At 39.6% G+C, this 18,121-nt stretch overlaps 2 protein-coding genes across 4 annotated transcripts in view; one reads left to right on the top strand and one right to left on the bottom strand.

The window, feature by feature from the left end:
• Window positions 1-3,279: 3,279 nt before the first annotated feature.
• On the bottom strand, window positions 3,280-15,714 carry LOC109404272 (probable deoxyhypusine synthase). Its single transcript, XM_019677107.3, has 2 exons — window positions 15,414-15,714; window positions 3,280-4,203 (listed from the first exon to the last, which is right to left on the bottom strand). Exons 1-2 carry the CDS (start codon window positions 15,609-15,611, stop codon window positions 3,319-3,321), a joined length of 1,083 nt encoding a protein of 360 aa, XP_019532652.3. The 5' UTR covers window positions 15,612-15,714; the 3' UTR covers window positions 3,280-3,318.
• A 110-nt stretch (window positions 15,715-15,824) lies between these two features.
• LOC109404271 (UDP-glucose 6-dehydrogenase) overlaps window positions 15,825-18,121 on the top strand; it is a 41,265-nt gene continuing 38,968 nt past the window's right edge. The window contains exon 1 of one of the 3 annotated variants that reach the window (XM_029879911.2): window positions 15,825-15,965. The gene's annotated coding sequence lies outside the window, so the exon portion shown is untranslated. The remainder of the gene's footprint in view (window positions 15,966-18,121) is intronic. The other 2 variants (XM_029879910.2, XM_062852422.1) reach the window with 2 other exon arrangements.

Below are 18,121 nucleotides of genomic sequence, written 5' to 3'. Positions count from 1 at the left end.
GAAAAACTCATAAAATAACTTTATACGGAGTTACTGAAGCAATTTAATGATTGTGTTGACTCTTGCTGTGCATGCATCGCTAATGTATTAAGTGAATTTCGCTGCTAATCTTGGTAAGATCTTTCCGATAAATTATTTGAGCATTATATTGTTGTATTATCATATTTCTTTATTCGATATTTTCATCATCCTATCATCATCTATTGGAACCGGTTTCAGTTCTGGACGCTTTGTAAGTTGATAAGATTTATGAATGCTTGCAAGGACTTGGGTGTGTGGAGATCTTCTTCTTCACGTCCGCACTGGGACTTGGCCTACCTTGCTTCAACTTAGTGATCTTTGAGCACTTCCACAGCTAGAAATTGAAGGGCTTGCTTTGCCTGCCATTGCATGAATTTGTATATTGTGAGGCAAGTATAATGATACACTATGCTAGGGAGTCGAGAAAATTTTCCCGACCGGATTGGGAATCGAACCCGCCGTGTCCGGATTGGCGATCCGTGGCCTTAACCACTAGGCTAACTGGAGACCCCAGGTGTGGGGTTATTTTAGATAGTAGCTAAATCTACTATAGCAATGGTGCAACTCCATCAACAATTTGTGCATGTGATTTTTCACATCATTTTCATAGGAATCCCAGCAGAATACCTTCTACCGTAGACCGAAGCGCAATCTTGACAGGATCTGATCTTAGCATTGTTTTAACTGCAATTCTTATGAAGTCACTCGAGAACCGCAGCGGAATGCCTCCCGAAGTTTCAGCCAGGGTAATCTTTGAATCTCATCTATAATTCAGGTTGACCCCAGAATCCCATCAGCAAGTGCACTTTTCTACTGGGTGAAGCACGCATTTCGAATTTAAACATACTATGTAGTACCTATAAAGTTCAATTTGATGATGAACCTAAATTAATTAAATTAACCCTTGAAAGCCGACGAAATTATCTCACAAATCCAAATCGTCTAAAACGTAAACAACAATGCCACTATACGTCAAGACTTAGATTAGCAACCGCGGCGTACTGTTCTCTATGATAAAGCCCTAAGGCCTTAAGGCCCTACTAAACTACATATGCAGGGCGGTTTTCATTCAATTAATGTGCTTTTAATAGTGGAAAGCATTTGCAAATTATATGTTTGTGCAAAATATGGTAAATTAGCAGATTTTTAATATTTTTTGTAGTGAACATATTATTCAAACAAGAATTCATTTGTTAATCTTCCAGTAATAGTATCTTCTCAAGAAAAGTTTGAAAATATTTCGTCCACTATTAAGCTTTGTTCAATAAACAGCTAATTTTAGTACATCATTAGTCAATTTCCGTGCCTTTAAATCACGTATAAAAAGATATGAACATACGAATGAAAAGTTTATGACTTGGGAACTGTGGAATTGACCCCAAACTAAGCTGAGCTCAAAAAACAGGCTCTGTTTCAATGGTGATGTAATGTCAAGAACAAGAATTGCTGAGAATTCTCAATCCTGAATGCTGCGAGGGAAAACCCTACTAAAAGTTTTGCATAAATTAATACCAGATCGATGCGCATCCAGAATTCGGATTGACGCATGTATCTATCCCTGATAGGGTACACAAATCAAATGAATTAGGTGGACACATAGAGATGTTGAAAACAAACCGAGAAAACAGGTTTTTATCCAAACATGAGATGCCGCTGCTGAAGCAGCCAGCCTCCTCATCATCGAACAGAACGGCCATGGAGAAGAGGGAATGACAAAACATTAGGCTCTTGAAGATTGCTTGTGCATACGTGGATGATATGGTGCAATGGGTTTTCTCTTTTTTTTTTCGTTTGCTGCAATCATACAGCTACCGTACTAATAGATTTAGGTACATGCATTTACTAAAGTTTCCTGTTTGTTCAGTTAAATGCTACTAAAGAGACTATGCTTCGATTACATTGCATTTTTGAAAACATTCTGATGGAATGGAATAGGTGTGGAATCTGTCATATTTTGCTAGTCATTATCATGGAAATGGATTCGATTCATGGAGCCACGGGTTGAAAGTTAGCGACAAAATGATGGAATATTAATAAAAACTTACCTATTCTGCACTTTTTGAAGAATGAATGTGATTTTCACACGAACTTTTAAATTGAAATTGAAAAACAGTTATTTTTTGTTACGCGCTCCCGTACGACAGTCCGCTCGCGACGAAGGTTTGTTTACAACTGAGGATGATTGTCAAAAAGAGATGGCGCCGCAGCAAAACGCAGCGGTACCTGCTCAACTGTGATGACCGAATGTAACTAGTTTATCCGAATCCGTACCCGAACACGAACTGTTTAAAAAATCCGATCCGAACCCGACATTTTTTTGTTTGCTCGCTTTGCTGAAAACCGCAATTTTTACAAGCGAAAATCGGGTTTTCTTTTAATACATACATTGTTAGTTGTTCATAATTGATCGGACAAACGCCGATTTTCATACGAAATGAACCATTTTGAGATTCTGTAATTATGGTTTGCTTTGATGGATGGAGCTCAAATTTTGATACGCAACTACAAGACTTAGTATGCTGAATGTTACGTATACGAAGCGTAACATGTTTTCGTTCACAAGGTCGCTGTCCGATCACTTTTGCACAATTTGAATGCATCATATTCATAATTAAGGTGATATCACGGTCTAGGTTACGGAACAGTTGGGTTTCCCATCAGACGCTATCATCCATTTTGCATCCAGTCAAGAGAACGTTCAAAAATTACGTCCAACATTTGGGGAAGGGGTCTAGAATCTCGTCTAGAATAAAGTGTCTCGAGTATACCAAAGTGGCGAATCCTGGTCGTTTTGACAGGTCTCCTGCTCGATTGGAACTATGGGGATGACAGCAAATCGGCTGTTCCAATTTTGACGTTTCTCCTCTTTTTTATTCCAGACTCGTTAGTCTAGAATAGTGTGACTGTACGTGTATTGGGTAGGAAAATTGCGGTCAGAGGGGGGAGGAGGAGGGTCTGGAAAACCCGTAAAATGATAGACGTAATATTTGAATCTTGCCCAAGCTGATTTGTCTGATTTAGGCACGTATATGACATCCCTATTCCCACCCAATAAGATTGTTTGCAGCCAACATCAAATGGGTTCTCCCATTGACAATGCATTTGGGTTCCCTAAACATTAGTACAAGATGCGGGAATCGAAAACGTGACGTCATCCCACCCTGGTGGATTTAGGCATGCATAATCCCACATACAGAAAAAGAACGAAATTGATGCGGATATATTCTGAAAATTACGATGTGTGTTAAGTGGGTAAACAAGTAAAACAAATGATCTTTTCTCAGATTTTACCTGTTTTTATTTCTTTATAAAATGACATTTTACAAACGTTTCCCCAACAAGTATGGGAAACACTAAGCTGGCTTCCGCGTAAACTTTGACTGGTGTTGCATCCTTTTTTATCTTACCCCAAGACACCGCTTCATCCGGCCTGGCACCACTATCGCTCCCATCGAATTCCGAAGCAGTATTTATGAAAACCGAAAAATCAGCACCATTTCTCATCAAATTAGCATTACATATATGATGCTTTATCACACCGCCCCCCACTATGATAACGCCTGAGTTGACTGCCTTAACAGCCATGGTGTTCAACCGTCTAAGATCAGAAATGATGTCCAACACTAGTCCAGGATTGCGGAACGAATGGAAATACATCATGTCACCAAGACTGCCATCGGTAAGCGCTGGACTAAACACCGGTATTTTATTCTTGGCGGCCCAGTAATAAACTGAACTCTCATCGTTGATCTTTTCTCCAAGCCTTTGTATAACCTTGGACGGTGTCCAGAGTATTCCCGAAGATCGTTGTTCTTCCAACATTTCGTCCAATATTGGGATAACCCAGTTTTCAAACTTACAGTAGTTATCGTTCGGTACCAGCAGATTGCCGATTCGATTGATACCCTGCTCTCGAAGACGCTTTCCATTCAGTTCGAATGATCCGAGGTATGTAGGAGCGAGGCATTTTATCAGGTCTTCTTCGACACCGCCAGCAGTTGTCACAATACAGTCAACCATTTTATGTTGAACTAAAAACCGTATCGTTTCCCGCACGCCACACGACACCATATTGGAAGTGTAACCGAGAAATACGGTACAATTGGATTTTCGTTTGATGAATTCGTCCTCTTCATAGTTATCCTGTTTGTCATCGGGCAGAGGTATGTTTCGGCAATCAATCTGGAACAATGGTAAATGTAGAGGAATTATCAATAAAAAGATAGATGAATATTTTCAAAACATTTGGAAAATTGTAATGGGAAATTCCGCAGAAGTTGGAGATACCGGCTCTAGATTTCTCAAGTCGAATCAAAAGGCCGAGAAAAAAAACAACAAACCGATAAAACTCTTATGTTGTTTTCGTTTTTGCGGCGGTGCTGCAGTGCTACACCCATGGCTACACCGCTTCGTGCTACGCACTTTTCACTGAATAATCAAACATCTTCGGGGCAGTAGTTGCGTTGGTGTACGAGAATAAAAACCAAAATATTAACAACTTTGTAAATGATGATTGGTGGAAACGGTGCGAACCTGCTAGGGATCATTCAAATATTCCTGGCCTAATCGAAAGAGCTCATTTTTCTGAGTATAACATGATTTTATTGGATTCCAATACCTTTGTTTTGATGGTTTAATTGACAAAACAGTTTTAATTTTCGTGGATAGAATGACAGTTCAATCGATAAAGTGACAGTTCGACCTAAACAAAAAAAATTCTTCATACAAACTTTAAATGCATTTTAAAAATAGTTCCCGGGCTCCAAAAATTATGAAATTTTGGATTTCGACTAATTTTTGGGTGGAGAATCCGATTATGAAATAATCCGGATACCCCTAAAGAACCCAATGAATTACCTACATCGGCTGTTTTCCTACTCTCCGCATCTACCAATGTGGCGCTAGCTTCTATGCGCGAAAAATCGCTAAAAGTAAATCGCAAAAATATTGTATGGCGAATAGCATCTAAAGGCAAATTTATCGAAGTGGAACACATTATTCGAAAAATCAGAGGGGTGTGTACAAGACACAACCGCATGACGTAAACTACGTAAAGCAGTTTGTTATGAACGACAAAGGACTACTAAGCAATTTCTTTGGATCAATAATAGAATTTGTAGTGACTAATGGTTTTGAAAACCGTTAATTTTAACAATGTAAATTCTACAAGATTTTGGTGGATTCTGGGGATTTGTGTTGGAAATGTTGTTATAAATAAAGTTTGAAGAAATTCCTTTATAGCTATATACTGTGTACACACAAGAAGAAAGCGTACTCGTCAGATTCGGTGACACGACCAGATGATAAGACAAGCTGTTGCATTTAGTTTAGGAGAAATTCGGCGGTTTTGACACTTATGTGACCAGCGTCACTTTGTTAGAAAATCTACCGTTTACTCTTTCCTAAAACTGCTCTCAATAGGGCTGTTTGAACAAGAATTTGTTAAAAATATTACATTTGTCATCAATAATTACGTTGTTCTGCCAGCAAATGTCAGAACAGCGACAATGATAGGCTTTGTAAGAATAATTGGTTTGATGGTGTCAATTTTCAAACACTTGTTATGATGAAAAGGAATGCAATAGTGCAATTTTCGCACTAGAGAAATGTTGCCTTTTCTCCGACAAGATGCGGTTTGATTTCCACAGAATGCTTTTGATGTAGTTGGTTTCAAATTCTTGGCGGTAGAAACTTTCTCGGAAAACTCACCGTACCATCTTTCAGAAAATTGTTGGCCCTTTAAAGAACTGTTCGAATCAATTTTACAGAAAATTGCGCTCCTATGCGACAAAACATGGTTAAATTTCCGCGCCGCGCCTCTGATGCAGTTGCTTTTAAATTCTCGGTGGTTTCGACACTTTCACAACGCACACCAAATGCTTTCGATTGAACATTTGCATAATTTCGATAAATCATGCAAATTTTTAGGCAAAATTGTAGAGATTTACGAATTTTGCGACGACTTGCACACATTGAAATATGGCAACACTGAGTAATACATTCATCAAAGTGAAATTTTCTTCGTCATGTGAGAAGAAAATGTTTTCGAAATTGCCAATCAACTAGCACAGTTTAAACAAATTTGTATTGAATATGTCATGGTTGCGACGGAGCGCTATTCAATTTTCACACAGCGCTCATAGTGATTGACACTTGTGTCCCGGGCTTTCGTCCTTAGAAAATTATTCTTTCACCCCCGTGGGACATTTTCGTAGCCCTTACAAGGACTGTTTTACTGCAAGCGCTATTCAGCGGTGTAATTTTGTTGGCTTCTGCAAAGCTGCCCGGACGCCCTTTGAAGCCAGAATGAAGAAAGTTTTCGCTCCTGCCGCACCAGAGATCTGATCCGGTGTGAACTGGTTAGCAGCCCCACTGGTACCGCGCACAACGATGCAAAGACGACTAGCAACAACCGACGACCACCGCGCCCGGCTAGCCAAAGCATACTGAAGGGAGAAGCAAACGGAGAAACTGGCTAGCAGTCTTCCGATGCGTCTTCCTCGAGGTGTGAATGAATGATGAAAGATGCGTAGAAGTTTGTGTCCCGACGTCTTTCTTGGAAAATTATTCGGTTCTCTCTTGTGGAAAACATTTTCAAAGCCCTTAGAAGGGCTGTTTGAATCTATATGCTGAACAATAATTGTTCAATTATTGCGTACATGAGGTGAAATTCGGTAATTATGACAACCAAATCCAGATCGGCAGCGTTAGCTTTGCCTGACGATGCTGTGCAAAACGTCGTCGGGCAGCAAGGCTACCGTGTCGTATCAGTTTTGCCGTGCATCAGTTTGAACCGGCTGGTGGGGGCTTCAGTAGCGCCGCGCACGACGACCATACGAAGGGAACACACAAAAGCGCAACCACCCAGCACGGAGGAAGTTAGGCGTTCGACAATGTTAGGCATTTGTTAGTTATGTTGCTCATCGAAAATTTTTGGAGAGCATAAATCATAACCCCGAATTTATGCTGAATGTTCGATTTTTTCGCGCATCATTGACAGTTGAGCAAATGGCAGTGGAAAAACACTTTGTTAGTTGCGGCAGCTTAAAAATCGCGTTCGTCGGTCGAGAAAAAGAAAAAATTGCTCGTCTCAAATAGTTAAACCCGTAGGAATTACTTCCGTCGTTGCGTTGTCCAAACCGTCAGTTAATCGTCGCTGCTCCTGGCCACGAAGTCCGTTTCGTTCGCGTCGTACCGTCGCCGGAACCAGTTATCTCCAAAACAGTGACCGATTCCTTTAAGTTTGGCTCCATCGTGTCGGTGAGTCATTTTATTTTTAATATGATTTATTTTTCATTTAATTTCAATTAAATTTTAATTAAATTTTAATTAAATTTTAATTAAATTTTAATTAAATTTTAATTAAATTTTAATTAAATTTTAATTAAATATTAATTAAATTTTAATTAAATTTTAATTAAATTTTGATCAAATTTTAATTAAATTTTAATTAAATTTTAATCAAATTTTAATTAAATTTTAATTAAATTTTAATTAAATTTTACCAAAATTTTAATTAAATTTAAATTATATTTTAATTAAATTTTAATTAAATTTCAATTAAATTTTAATTAAATTTCAATTAAAATTTAATTAATTTTTAATTAAATTAAATTAAAATTAAAATTAAAATTAAAATTAAAATTAAAATTAAAATTAAAATTAAAATTAAAATTAAAATTAAAATTAAAATTAAAATTAAAATTAAAAATAAAATTAAAATTAAAATTAAAATTAAAATTAAAATTAAAATTAAAATTTAAATTGAAATTGAAATTGAAATTGAAATTAAAATTAAAATTAAAATTAAACTTAAAATTAAACTTAAAATTAAAATTAAAATTAAAATTAAAATTAAAATAAAACTTAAAATTAAAATTAAAATTAAAATTAAACTTAAACTTAAAATTAAAATTAAAATTAAAATTAAAATTAAAATTAAAATTAAAATTAAAATTAAAATTAAAATTAAAATTAAAATTAAAATTAAAATTAAAATTAAAATTAATATTAAAATTAAAATTAAAATTAAAATTAAAATTAAAATTAAAATTAAAATTAAAATTAAAATTAAAATTAAAATTAAAATTAAAATTAAAATTAAAATTAAAATTAAAATTAAAATTAAAATTAAAATTAAAATTAAAATTAAAATTAAAATTAAAATTAAAATTAAAATTAAAATTAAAATTAAAATTAAAATTAAAATTAAAATTAAAATTAAAATTAAAATTAAAATTAAAATTAAAATTAAAATTAAAATTAAAATTAAAATTAATTAAAATTAAAATTAAAACGGGCTCCGAGTTTTTTATCAAATACATATGTTTCGTCCAGCTTTCATTCGAGGCAGGCCCCTGACACGGCCTATATCAATGCATTGGAATCATGGTAGACAGGATGTCCTGGGCGCTAATAAATAGCGCCCACTGTCAAATGCGAAAACAACAACAATTTTTTGTTTAACGTTTATTTTGGTTTGTTGATCAGTTTTTGGAATCATTTTTTCCACCTGTTATGATCACAGAACACTTCAAACTCGCTTTAATGTTAATGTACGGTAAGAGGAGCATGCGATTAGTTCAATAAAGCAACCCAACAAACACGCATTGTGAATGTGATTTCGTGTGTGACTCACAACATCAAACAAAAGCTGCGTTTGTTGATTACACGCTCGTTTACATTTACACGAATATGAGTATAATGCAGTTAGATGTTGGCTACGATATATTTCATTGATGCCAGGGGCCTGATTCGAGGCAATAGTACGGTTGTAGTAGTGAACGCCGATAAAAGTTCACTACTACAATCACACTTCTTGCTCGGATGACAGCTGGAATGAAAACAAGCAGCATAAAGTCTATGCCTAACATTCGTCTAACAGCCCATACTAAAACATGTCTAACGTTAGTCTAATGTTAGACTAACAAACATGTTTCGAATTTGCAACATGTCTAACAAAAGTGTGTCATATCTGTCTAATTTTAGACTAACATTAGGCAAAAGTGAGACAAAAAGTTAGCCTAACATGCTGGCCAGTTAGTCTCACATTAGGCTAATGTTAGGCTAACCCTCCGTACTGGGCATCGACAACCATCGCGCTTGGCTTGCCAAAGCATACTGAAGGGAAAAGCAAACGGAGAAACTAGCTAGCTGTACTCCGATGCGTTCTCCTCGAGGTGTCACGAAAGAATGATGGAAGATGAGAAGAAGACAATAACTTATATACTAGACGGCTGGACGGCAAAGAGGTTCAAATTCCCCTCTCGCACGTGATTGGTTCGATGAAAGAGGGGTGTAAATTAGTGATGCCATACAGATTTTCCAGTATCCAGTGGGAGTGGTGATTGTCGGATTTGCCGACGACATTACGCTCGAAGTCTACGGTGAAACGATCGAGGAGGTAAAGTTGACTACCAACCACTCGATCAAGGTTGTGGAGGCGTGGATGCGGTCCAGGAAACTGGAGCTGGCTCACCACAAGACAGAGGTGACGGTTGTTAACAACCTGAAGTCGGAGCAGCAGACGGAGATCTGTGTAGGAGACTGTACTATCCTGTCAAAGCGCTCCGTCAAACACTTGGGCGTGATGATCGACGATAAGCTTACCTTCGGTAGCCACGTCGATTATGCCTGTAAAAGAGCCTCCACAGCTATTGCGGCACTGTCCCGGATGATGTCCAATAGCTCTGCGGTGTACGCCAGTAAGCGCAAGCTTCTGGCTAGTGTTGCTACATCCATACTTAGGTATGGCGGCCCGGCGTGGGGCACCGCGCTAAGTACTAAATGCTACCGACGGAAGCTGGAAAGTACTTACAGGCTTATGTGCCTGAGGGTTGCGAGCGCATACCGTACCGTGTCACACGACGCTCTCTGCGTCATTACTGGTATGGTGCCTATCAGCATTCTTATCAGTGAGGACATGGAGTGCTTCGAAATGCGCGGCACAAGAGGCATACGCAGGACTGTCAGGATGGCCTCTATGGTCAAATGGCAGCGCGCGTGGGACAGTTCCACCAAAGGAAGGTGGACCTATAGGTTGATACCGAGGGTAGATAGTTGGATTAATAGGCGCCATGGGGAAGTTTCATTCCACCTGACACAGGTCCTTACAGGTCATGGTTGTTTCCGACAGTATCTACACCGTTTCGGGCATGCGGATTCTCCCGAATGCCCAGTGTGCAATGGTTTAGAGGAAACGGCGGAACACGTTTTGTTCGTGTGCCCGCGTTTTCGCACAATGCGTGACCGCATGCTTGCCACATGCGGGGAGGACACAACTCCGGACAACTTGGTCCAGAGGATGTGTAGGGATGAGTTTGGCTGGAACGCCGTTTCAACGGCTATTACCCACATCGTCTGGGAGCTACAGAGGAGGTGGCGCGTGGACTCGGAGAATGGCTAGTCCAGATGCAGTACAAGAGGTGGTCCAGGGGTTCGGAGTCGGCTTCGTAGGTCATACCGGTGCCCTGCGGTCGAGATCGACCCTTACAACGATTAAGTGGCCGCGGAGAGGAAGTCCCGGTAGCGGTGCTGTCGTGGCGTCGGTCTACTGGGTTGGATCCAAGCCCGCGGTTGGAAAGGGGTCCCCGGCAAGGGTCGGGGCAGGTGGAGACCCTGCCGTCAGCAACCTACGGATGCATCTGATAGGGCCTGAAGGGTAGTGATACCCTTCCTTTGCGGGCAGGTCAGATCGGGTTGCATGTGGGCATCAGTTCTTGATGTCCGCTCAGCAGTAGGGCGCGGGCGGGGTTGACTCTGCCCGCCTTCCGAGGACAAAGGGAGTGGCGAGGACCACTCGGGAAACTGGCTAAGCGCCAGCATGCTACCGTGATGGACTCTCCAAAGCGAGTCATCGATGTTCGTTGCTGCAGGCTACGCAGCTAACCTTGTGGGTGCGATGTGCACTAGCCCCTCTCTGAAGCAATACCTTCTTGGTGGTTCCGGAGAGACGTAGGGTTTGGCGACCATAGGAATGGTTTAGTGGGTACGAGGAGAGAGTAGTCCTGGATTTTACTTTTGTTGTAGAAGACGGCCTGTCAGACCTACACTACCCTAACCTTCTGTTAGGGTGTCTGTTGAGCAGATTATCCCCCTATGGTTTAGAAGGAAAAAAAAAAAAAAAATACAGATTTTCGCACAGTGCACACAAAATGCTTTCTAATAATAATTATCTCATTGAACTTTTGCAAATCGATCAGCACAATTATGATGTTTAACAAATGATTTCTATAAATCTATAAATCTTTCGGCAAAATTGTAAAGAACATTTAAGAATTTTGCGAAGATTTGCACACATTGAAATATGGCAACACTGAGTAATACATTTCATCAAAATGAAAATTTCTTCATCATCTGAGTTGAAGAAAATGTTTTCCAATTGCCAATCAACTAGCGCAGTTTTCACACATTTGAATTGAATATCTCAATGTTACGACAAAGCGCAGTTCAATTTTCACACAGCGCTCACAGTGATTGGCTTTCCTCATGAGAAAATTATTCGGTTCACTCCCGTGGGACATTTTCGAAGCTCTTACAAGGGCTGTTTTAATTTACTTGCAGTATTTCTGCAAGCGCGTTCTATAATTTTGTTGATTCCGATGTTGGCTTGTGCTGCCCGGACGCCCGATGAAGCCAGAATGAAGAAAATTTTCGCAGAGCTGATCCGGTGTGAACAGGTTGGCGGCCCCACTGGTACCGCGCACAGCGTTGCCATGACAACTAGCATCAGCCGATGACCACCGCGCATGCCTAGGCAGAACATCCTGAAGGAGGCTTTCCTCCTGAGAAAATTATTCGATTCACTCCCGTGGGACATTTTCGTAGCCCTTTCAAGGGCTGTTTTAATTTGCTTGCAGTATTACTGCAAGCGCGTTCCATAATTGTGTTAATTCCAATGTTGGCTTGCGCTGCCCGGACGCCCGATGAAGCCAGAATGAATCCGGTCTGGTTGGCGGCCCCACTGGTACCGCGAACGGCGACGCGACGACGACTGGTGAAGCAAGTGGCAACAGCCGACGACCACCACGCTCGGCTAGCCAAAGCATACTGAAGGGAAAAGCAAGCGGAGAAACTGGCTAGCAGTCCTCCGATGCGTTCCCCTCGAGGTGTCGCGGAAGAATGATGGAAGATGAGAAGAAGACAATAACTTATATACCAAGCGAGAAAACCCAAAAAATGTGCTCGCTCGTGATTGGCTGAATAAAATTAAAACATAGGTTCACTTTTCCGCAATTTTCAATAGTTTGCTGTTGAAAATCAATAGTTTTCTCTATTTGACATGAAAGGGACATAGTTTTGCCACAGACAAACAGACGTAACACTCTGATGATTCCCATAGTACATCAATTAAACGGTCTATATAAAAATTTGATAGTTCGCCAACTGGCCATCCATGGCGCTCGCATCGTTTTTGCTCGAGTTTGACGTTTGCCCACTACCGCCATCTAGTTAATGGTCGGCCTAACTCAGTCCTTTTAGCATTGGGCGAACATGTTGCCGTGACTATGATGTGAACCGTAAAATGTTCGAAGTGTTACGTCTGTTTGTCTGTGGTTTTGCGATTGTTTGATGGCAAAATTTTAAAAATCGGTCAATAAATGGCTGAGTTATTAGCGTGCAAAATCTTTCATAATTTCGTGACGGTCGCAAAATTTAGATTTTCATTTTACACCCGGTGCCGTGGTACAGTACCGTACCTTCCCCATAGACGTAGTTTACGTCAAAAATATTTGGTAGTGGTTGTGCACAATGATGACCACTATTAAGCCTACCAAATATTTTTTCGGGAAAAGCTTTGTATTTCAAGTAATTCAAGTTTAGATGCATTTCGCCATACACGCTAACCTGAAACTACCCATCGACTGGGTCGATTCGACCCGGATTTTCATGTTGTTAGTAGTTGTCATAATCCGGGTAACCCGAAAACCCAGATTCGTTGAATTTGGGTAAAGATCTGGGTAATCGGCACTTTGTCACTTTTCAGCTTGAGAATATGGCAGCGGTCAGGAGAACGCTGAAAACTATGAATGTTTTCGCGAAAAATATGCCGATAAATGACGGGAAAACAGTGGAATTATTCCGGGGAACTGTTTTCCAGCATCAGGTAAGTGAACAGCACATGGAAATTAAGAGCTTTTTATTTAAAATCTAAATTGAAAATAAATTAACAAAATCAAGGCCCCGGAGGAGCTGGGTATCGTTTACCCAGATTTTGCCACCAACATCGGTAACCCAGATTTGAGTAAAGGTGCCTTTACTCAGTTTAGAGTAACTGCAGTTTTGCTCAGTCTGAGTCGCTTTGACACCAATCTGGGTAACTGAGGGTTAGCGTGTACAAATTTAAATTGATTTACTCCTGCTGATCAACTGTGGCTGCGCGCAAAGCGGGTAGTCCATTGACATATTTTGCGTTACGTAATATTTGAATGAACCCCTACACTCTCGAATTTTACTACTTTGGAATGGCTACTTAATTGACCGGTGGAATACAAGTAGCCGGTGAATCCACAATATATTGTAGAAAGAGTGCTACACCGGTGTAGCACAAAAATCAAAAACGAACATTTTCGGTACAAAAGTGCTGCACCGTTGTATTGTTCGTGAAAATCGGAATTTATGACACGCAAAAATCGATTTTTATCTCAAACCGTGCGTCGGATAAAGTGCGCTGGATAGAGGGCCAGATCCGCTGCCCAGCGTACTACGTCCGACGTTAGGTTTTACTTATGGACAGGCTTGACAGTAACTCCCTCGCGAGAAAATGGGAAGCGATTTTAGCGATTTTCTGAGGAATGAAAGTAAAACTCAGAAATCACAACGCAAATCCTCAACAGCACCGAGCGCGAGCTGGCCGCGCAGCGAGGAGCTCGTCCAGACTCATAATTGTTTGTTGTGTTTCTCACGTCCACTCACACTCAAAAAGCTCTCGAGGCGAAAATCGCACTCATTTAAACCCGAAATAATCATCGGCTCTTTTTTCGTTCCCCTCTTCCTCGCTCAGTTTTTATTGCCTCTCTGTTTGGGGTTCGTTCGCTCCCTCGCGACGAGGCAAATGGAAAACACTGCTCTAGAGCATGTTGCCAAACTCTTTTGATTTCGAGGAGGATTATCAAGCCTGCTTATGGATTTGGAGAAGACTCGATTGTCGCGTGTGAGGAAACTTCGGGTACGGCCAGAGTGGACGCGTCACGCGACGTGACGCGGTTTTCCCATACAATTTGACAGCTCCTTATTATTGATTGTTATTCCTCTGCGTGCAAATTTCCGCGTCGCGTCGCGTGACGCGTCCACTTTGGCCGTACCCTTCGGGTTTCAACCGCGACGACAATATTAGCGCATTTGCCCAAAGGTACACGCGGCAAATCCTTGTGGAAAGGAACAGCCACGTTTTTGCTCAGATTTTACTTCATTATTATGGGAAATAACATTGCGGCGTTTCCTCAAGTGCGGCTGTTCCTTTCCAAGATCATGTTCAGCAAACCACTTTAGGCTGACACAAATGTCGATTTTCTCTTACGTTCCCCCCCCCCCTCGGAAAATATTGGTCAGAATTCCACTTTTTGAGGGGGGGGGACAAAAATAAATTATTCAAAAAATTTAAAAAAATTAGGTGAAATTATAATTCTATAGAATTGTTGAGAAAATTTCTTAACAAATCCGATGAGTTTGATGATTTCGCCTAATTGTTTGGGTATTTTTTCATCAAAAACATTTGTTGTTTTTTATCCCCCCCCTTGACGAGTCAACGAGTAAAGTGACAAAAGAAGAAAATGAGATTTGTTCCGGCCTAATAGTACCGCCGCAAAAACGAAAACGACATTAGGGCCGGACATCCATAATTTTTCAGGATTCTAGCTCCCCTGGAATGTCACATTCTTAACCCCCCCCCCCCCCCCCTCCTTAAACGATGGACATCATATTTGAATGACCCCTTGAATGAGACCCCTTTGCCGTCGTTCACAAATTACGTAACGCTGTAGGGCGAGGGGGGGGGAGTATGGCCGAGCATAACAGCTCATACAAAACATTTTGGATTTTCATACAAAAAAGCATTACGAAGGGTAGAAGAGGGGGGGTAAAAATGTCGATTCTAGATTTACGTAATATTGAAATGGATGCTGCCTTCACTTCAGTGGAAATGCCGACTTTTTGTTTGGGATATGAAAACTTGTGTCGCCCCCCTATATCTGGCACGCGGCTTGATCCTCCCTACTGGCCAATAAACTGTGGCAAATGTTGAAAGGTCTCCCGCAAAACATGACAAACAGCAAATTTTAACGCTAAAATAGGTCATAAAACTGCGCTCATATTTCTATTTTAATAAATATAATATTATTTGTAACAATGTAATGTTATTTGTAACACTTGTTCTGTAAAAATGAAAAACGTACCATTTTTTGCACCTCTTCAATCGCCTTCCCCAGGTTGGTAGCTTGAAATCCGGAGTGCAAGTAAGTCCCGAACAAGGCTTCGTAATTGCGACCCTGATTCCAGTCGTATCCTTGCACTGTGGGCGTTCCTTCCGGTATTTTTGAACTCTCCTGCAAAACCGCCTCCTTGGCTAGCGTTGGTTCGGTAGAATTATTCATTTTTGAGTAAACTTCCGGCACTAGTCTTGAATTTGAAAACACGGAGCCGGCTTCAAACGCGCGGCATGTTCGGGACTCGCGATCTGAATGTTTACATACTACAGCCACAGTTGATCAAAAATGTCTCGCTCGCACCGCGGCGAGTAGGGAATGAGCCGCTGTAAATACTTCTTTGGTTGTCAAAATCAGCTGTTTACTTGCGGATGCTGATAAAAATTCGCTTCGCTTTTGGCTGATCGCGGGTGTGCGGTGCTAAAATTTACAGTTATTTTCCGGGAAATCCGAGTCAAACGGCTGTGATTATGATGTTTGCGTGTTGATGTGGTGCTCTTAATGTTTTATGAAGGCTGAAAGGTAAGTAGAACGCTAAGAATTTTATATTTTACCAAAAAACTCATTGCGATAAAAGTGTGCTTCATGAGCCGGATATGTAAACAAATACATTGTACAAGCTTCGGGCAAGTCAAACATTTTTGACTCAAAATATGCGATAAATTTCAGTTTTGAACAATGAAGTAGTTATTTTTTTCAAAAACAAACGCAGCTTGTTCAAAGATTAAATGAAATCCACTGAGAAGGTTGAATATCAATTTTCTAACGTAGTATTTACATACTTATAAGGATTTTTTTCTCGTGTATCACATTTAACAGTGTTGCAAAACTGAAAACTCTGGAAAAGTATTTTGTAATCGTACCTAATTGTATTTTGAACAACTCACACAGCAAAAGATCAACAAAAACCAATAATTATTAATATAAACATTAAGAATTACATAATTACACAAGTAGTATATCTTTTTATCTAGCTGTTTTATTCACAACATTTTTGACGAATTTATAAAAAAAAAAATTAAAATGAAATAATGGAGTCATTCAAAGTAGATTCTTTTTAAGAAACTATTGCCGGAAACTCGAAAAAACAAACGATCAGGTAGATTTCCTAGTGTTAGTATGAAATTCAATGAAAATGGTTTTAGATCTCTTCAACAAAAAAAAGGGAAATTAATGAATTCTTTGTCAAATCACCAAAGAATTTAAACAAAATTCTGGATAAATTTATAGAGAAAAAGCAAAACAAAGAAGCAAAGCTTCTTTTCCGATCAGGATAAGGCCGGGATGGCCTCTGCTGTACATAGTAGCCGTCTCCATTCCACTCGGTCCATGGCTGGCTGTCTTCAGTTCCGCACTCAGCGTAGGGTCCGCAGATCGTCCTCCACTTGGTCGACCCACCTAGCTCGCTGCGCTCCACGTTTTCTTGTACCGGTCGGATGACTCTCGAGAACCATTTTAGTCGGGTTGCTATCCGACATCCTGATGACGTGACCTGCCCACCGTAGCCTCCCGATTTTCGCGGCATGGATGATGAGGGGCCGTCCATATACCACGTGGACAGCTTGGAGGGGGAGGGGGTGACGAAAAGTCCACGCTTGTCCATGGAGAGGGGGGTGGGGGTTCGTCAAATGTCCACGTGGACAACATTGACTTATAAATTAGGAAACAAGAATCTACAAACGAAACAAAATATGTCGCATTATTGATGAGATTCTCTTTAACAGTTCTTTCATACATTTTATTTTATTATAAATTGTCTTTTAGTTGTAAGTTACTTTTTCAACGAAAAAAAAATCATGGTATTGATTCACAGACTAATTTGTTTTCAGAATTTCTAACTACTTAGTTTTCTTCATCGAGGAATATTCTGGAGTGTAGACCATGCAAATGTTGGTGTTTAAGTCAGAAAAATGTCATTGAGGTTCTGTATGGATTTTTCGAAGTTTCAAAATACATGTAGGGAAGCAGGCTTATCTCAAAAACTTTTTTTGTAGGTGCCTTTAAAATTTAAGATGTTTCTAATGGATATTAAAGTCTAAACCTCAGCAATACAATTTAGTTGCTGTAAATCTTGTTTTGAGTAAGAATCTACGAAATGTAATCTTATCTCAACAAAAATCTAAGATTTAAAATTACCTTATCTAAACAAAACAATCAGACAATCATAGATTGAACAAACATTCTAAAAAACACCGTCCTCAACCAGAGGCTGTACAGACTAAACATTGAACAATCACTAACATTAGGCGATGGACATTACACGAAAACACCCAATGAAAAATTTTCCATTTGACGAAAATTGTTCACCAACTGGAGCAAGAATCGAATCCACACTCTCACAAACATTAAGCTGAATTTAAAAAAATGTTGAAAACTTGTAGGTACCTATTTTGTGCTACTTGTTTGTATTCTATGTAAAGCTATAGAATATTTGACCTTTATGAAGTTTTCAATAATATTTAAGACATTGTTTATGAAGAAAAAATAAATAAATATAAAAAAAAAACTTTTCAAAATCACTTTTTCCATTTATTTTAGAAATACGAAAAAAAAAAACTTTTTTTTTATGTCCACGTGGACATTGGGGGAGGGGGGTAGGGGTCAATGAAAAGTCCACGCTTGTCCACGGAGAGGGGGGAGGGGGTTAAAAACCATGAATTTTCTGTCCACGTGGTATA

Source organism: Aedes albopictus, chromosome 2 (genome assembly GCF_035046485.1).
Source record: "Aedes albopictus strain Foshan chromosome 2, AalbF5, whole genome shotgun sequence".
NCBI lineage: Eukaryota > Metazoa > Arthropoda > Insecta > Diptera > Culicidae > Aedes > Aedes albopictus.
Note: the sequence above shows the minus strand (reverse complement) of the source record. Positions and strands in the feature narration are given on the sequence as shown.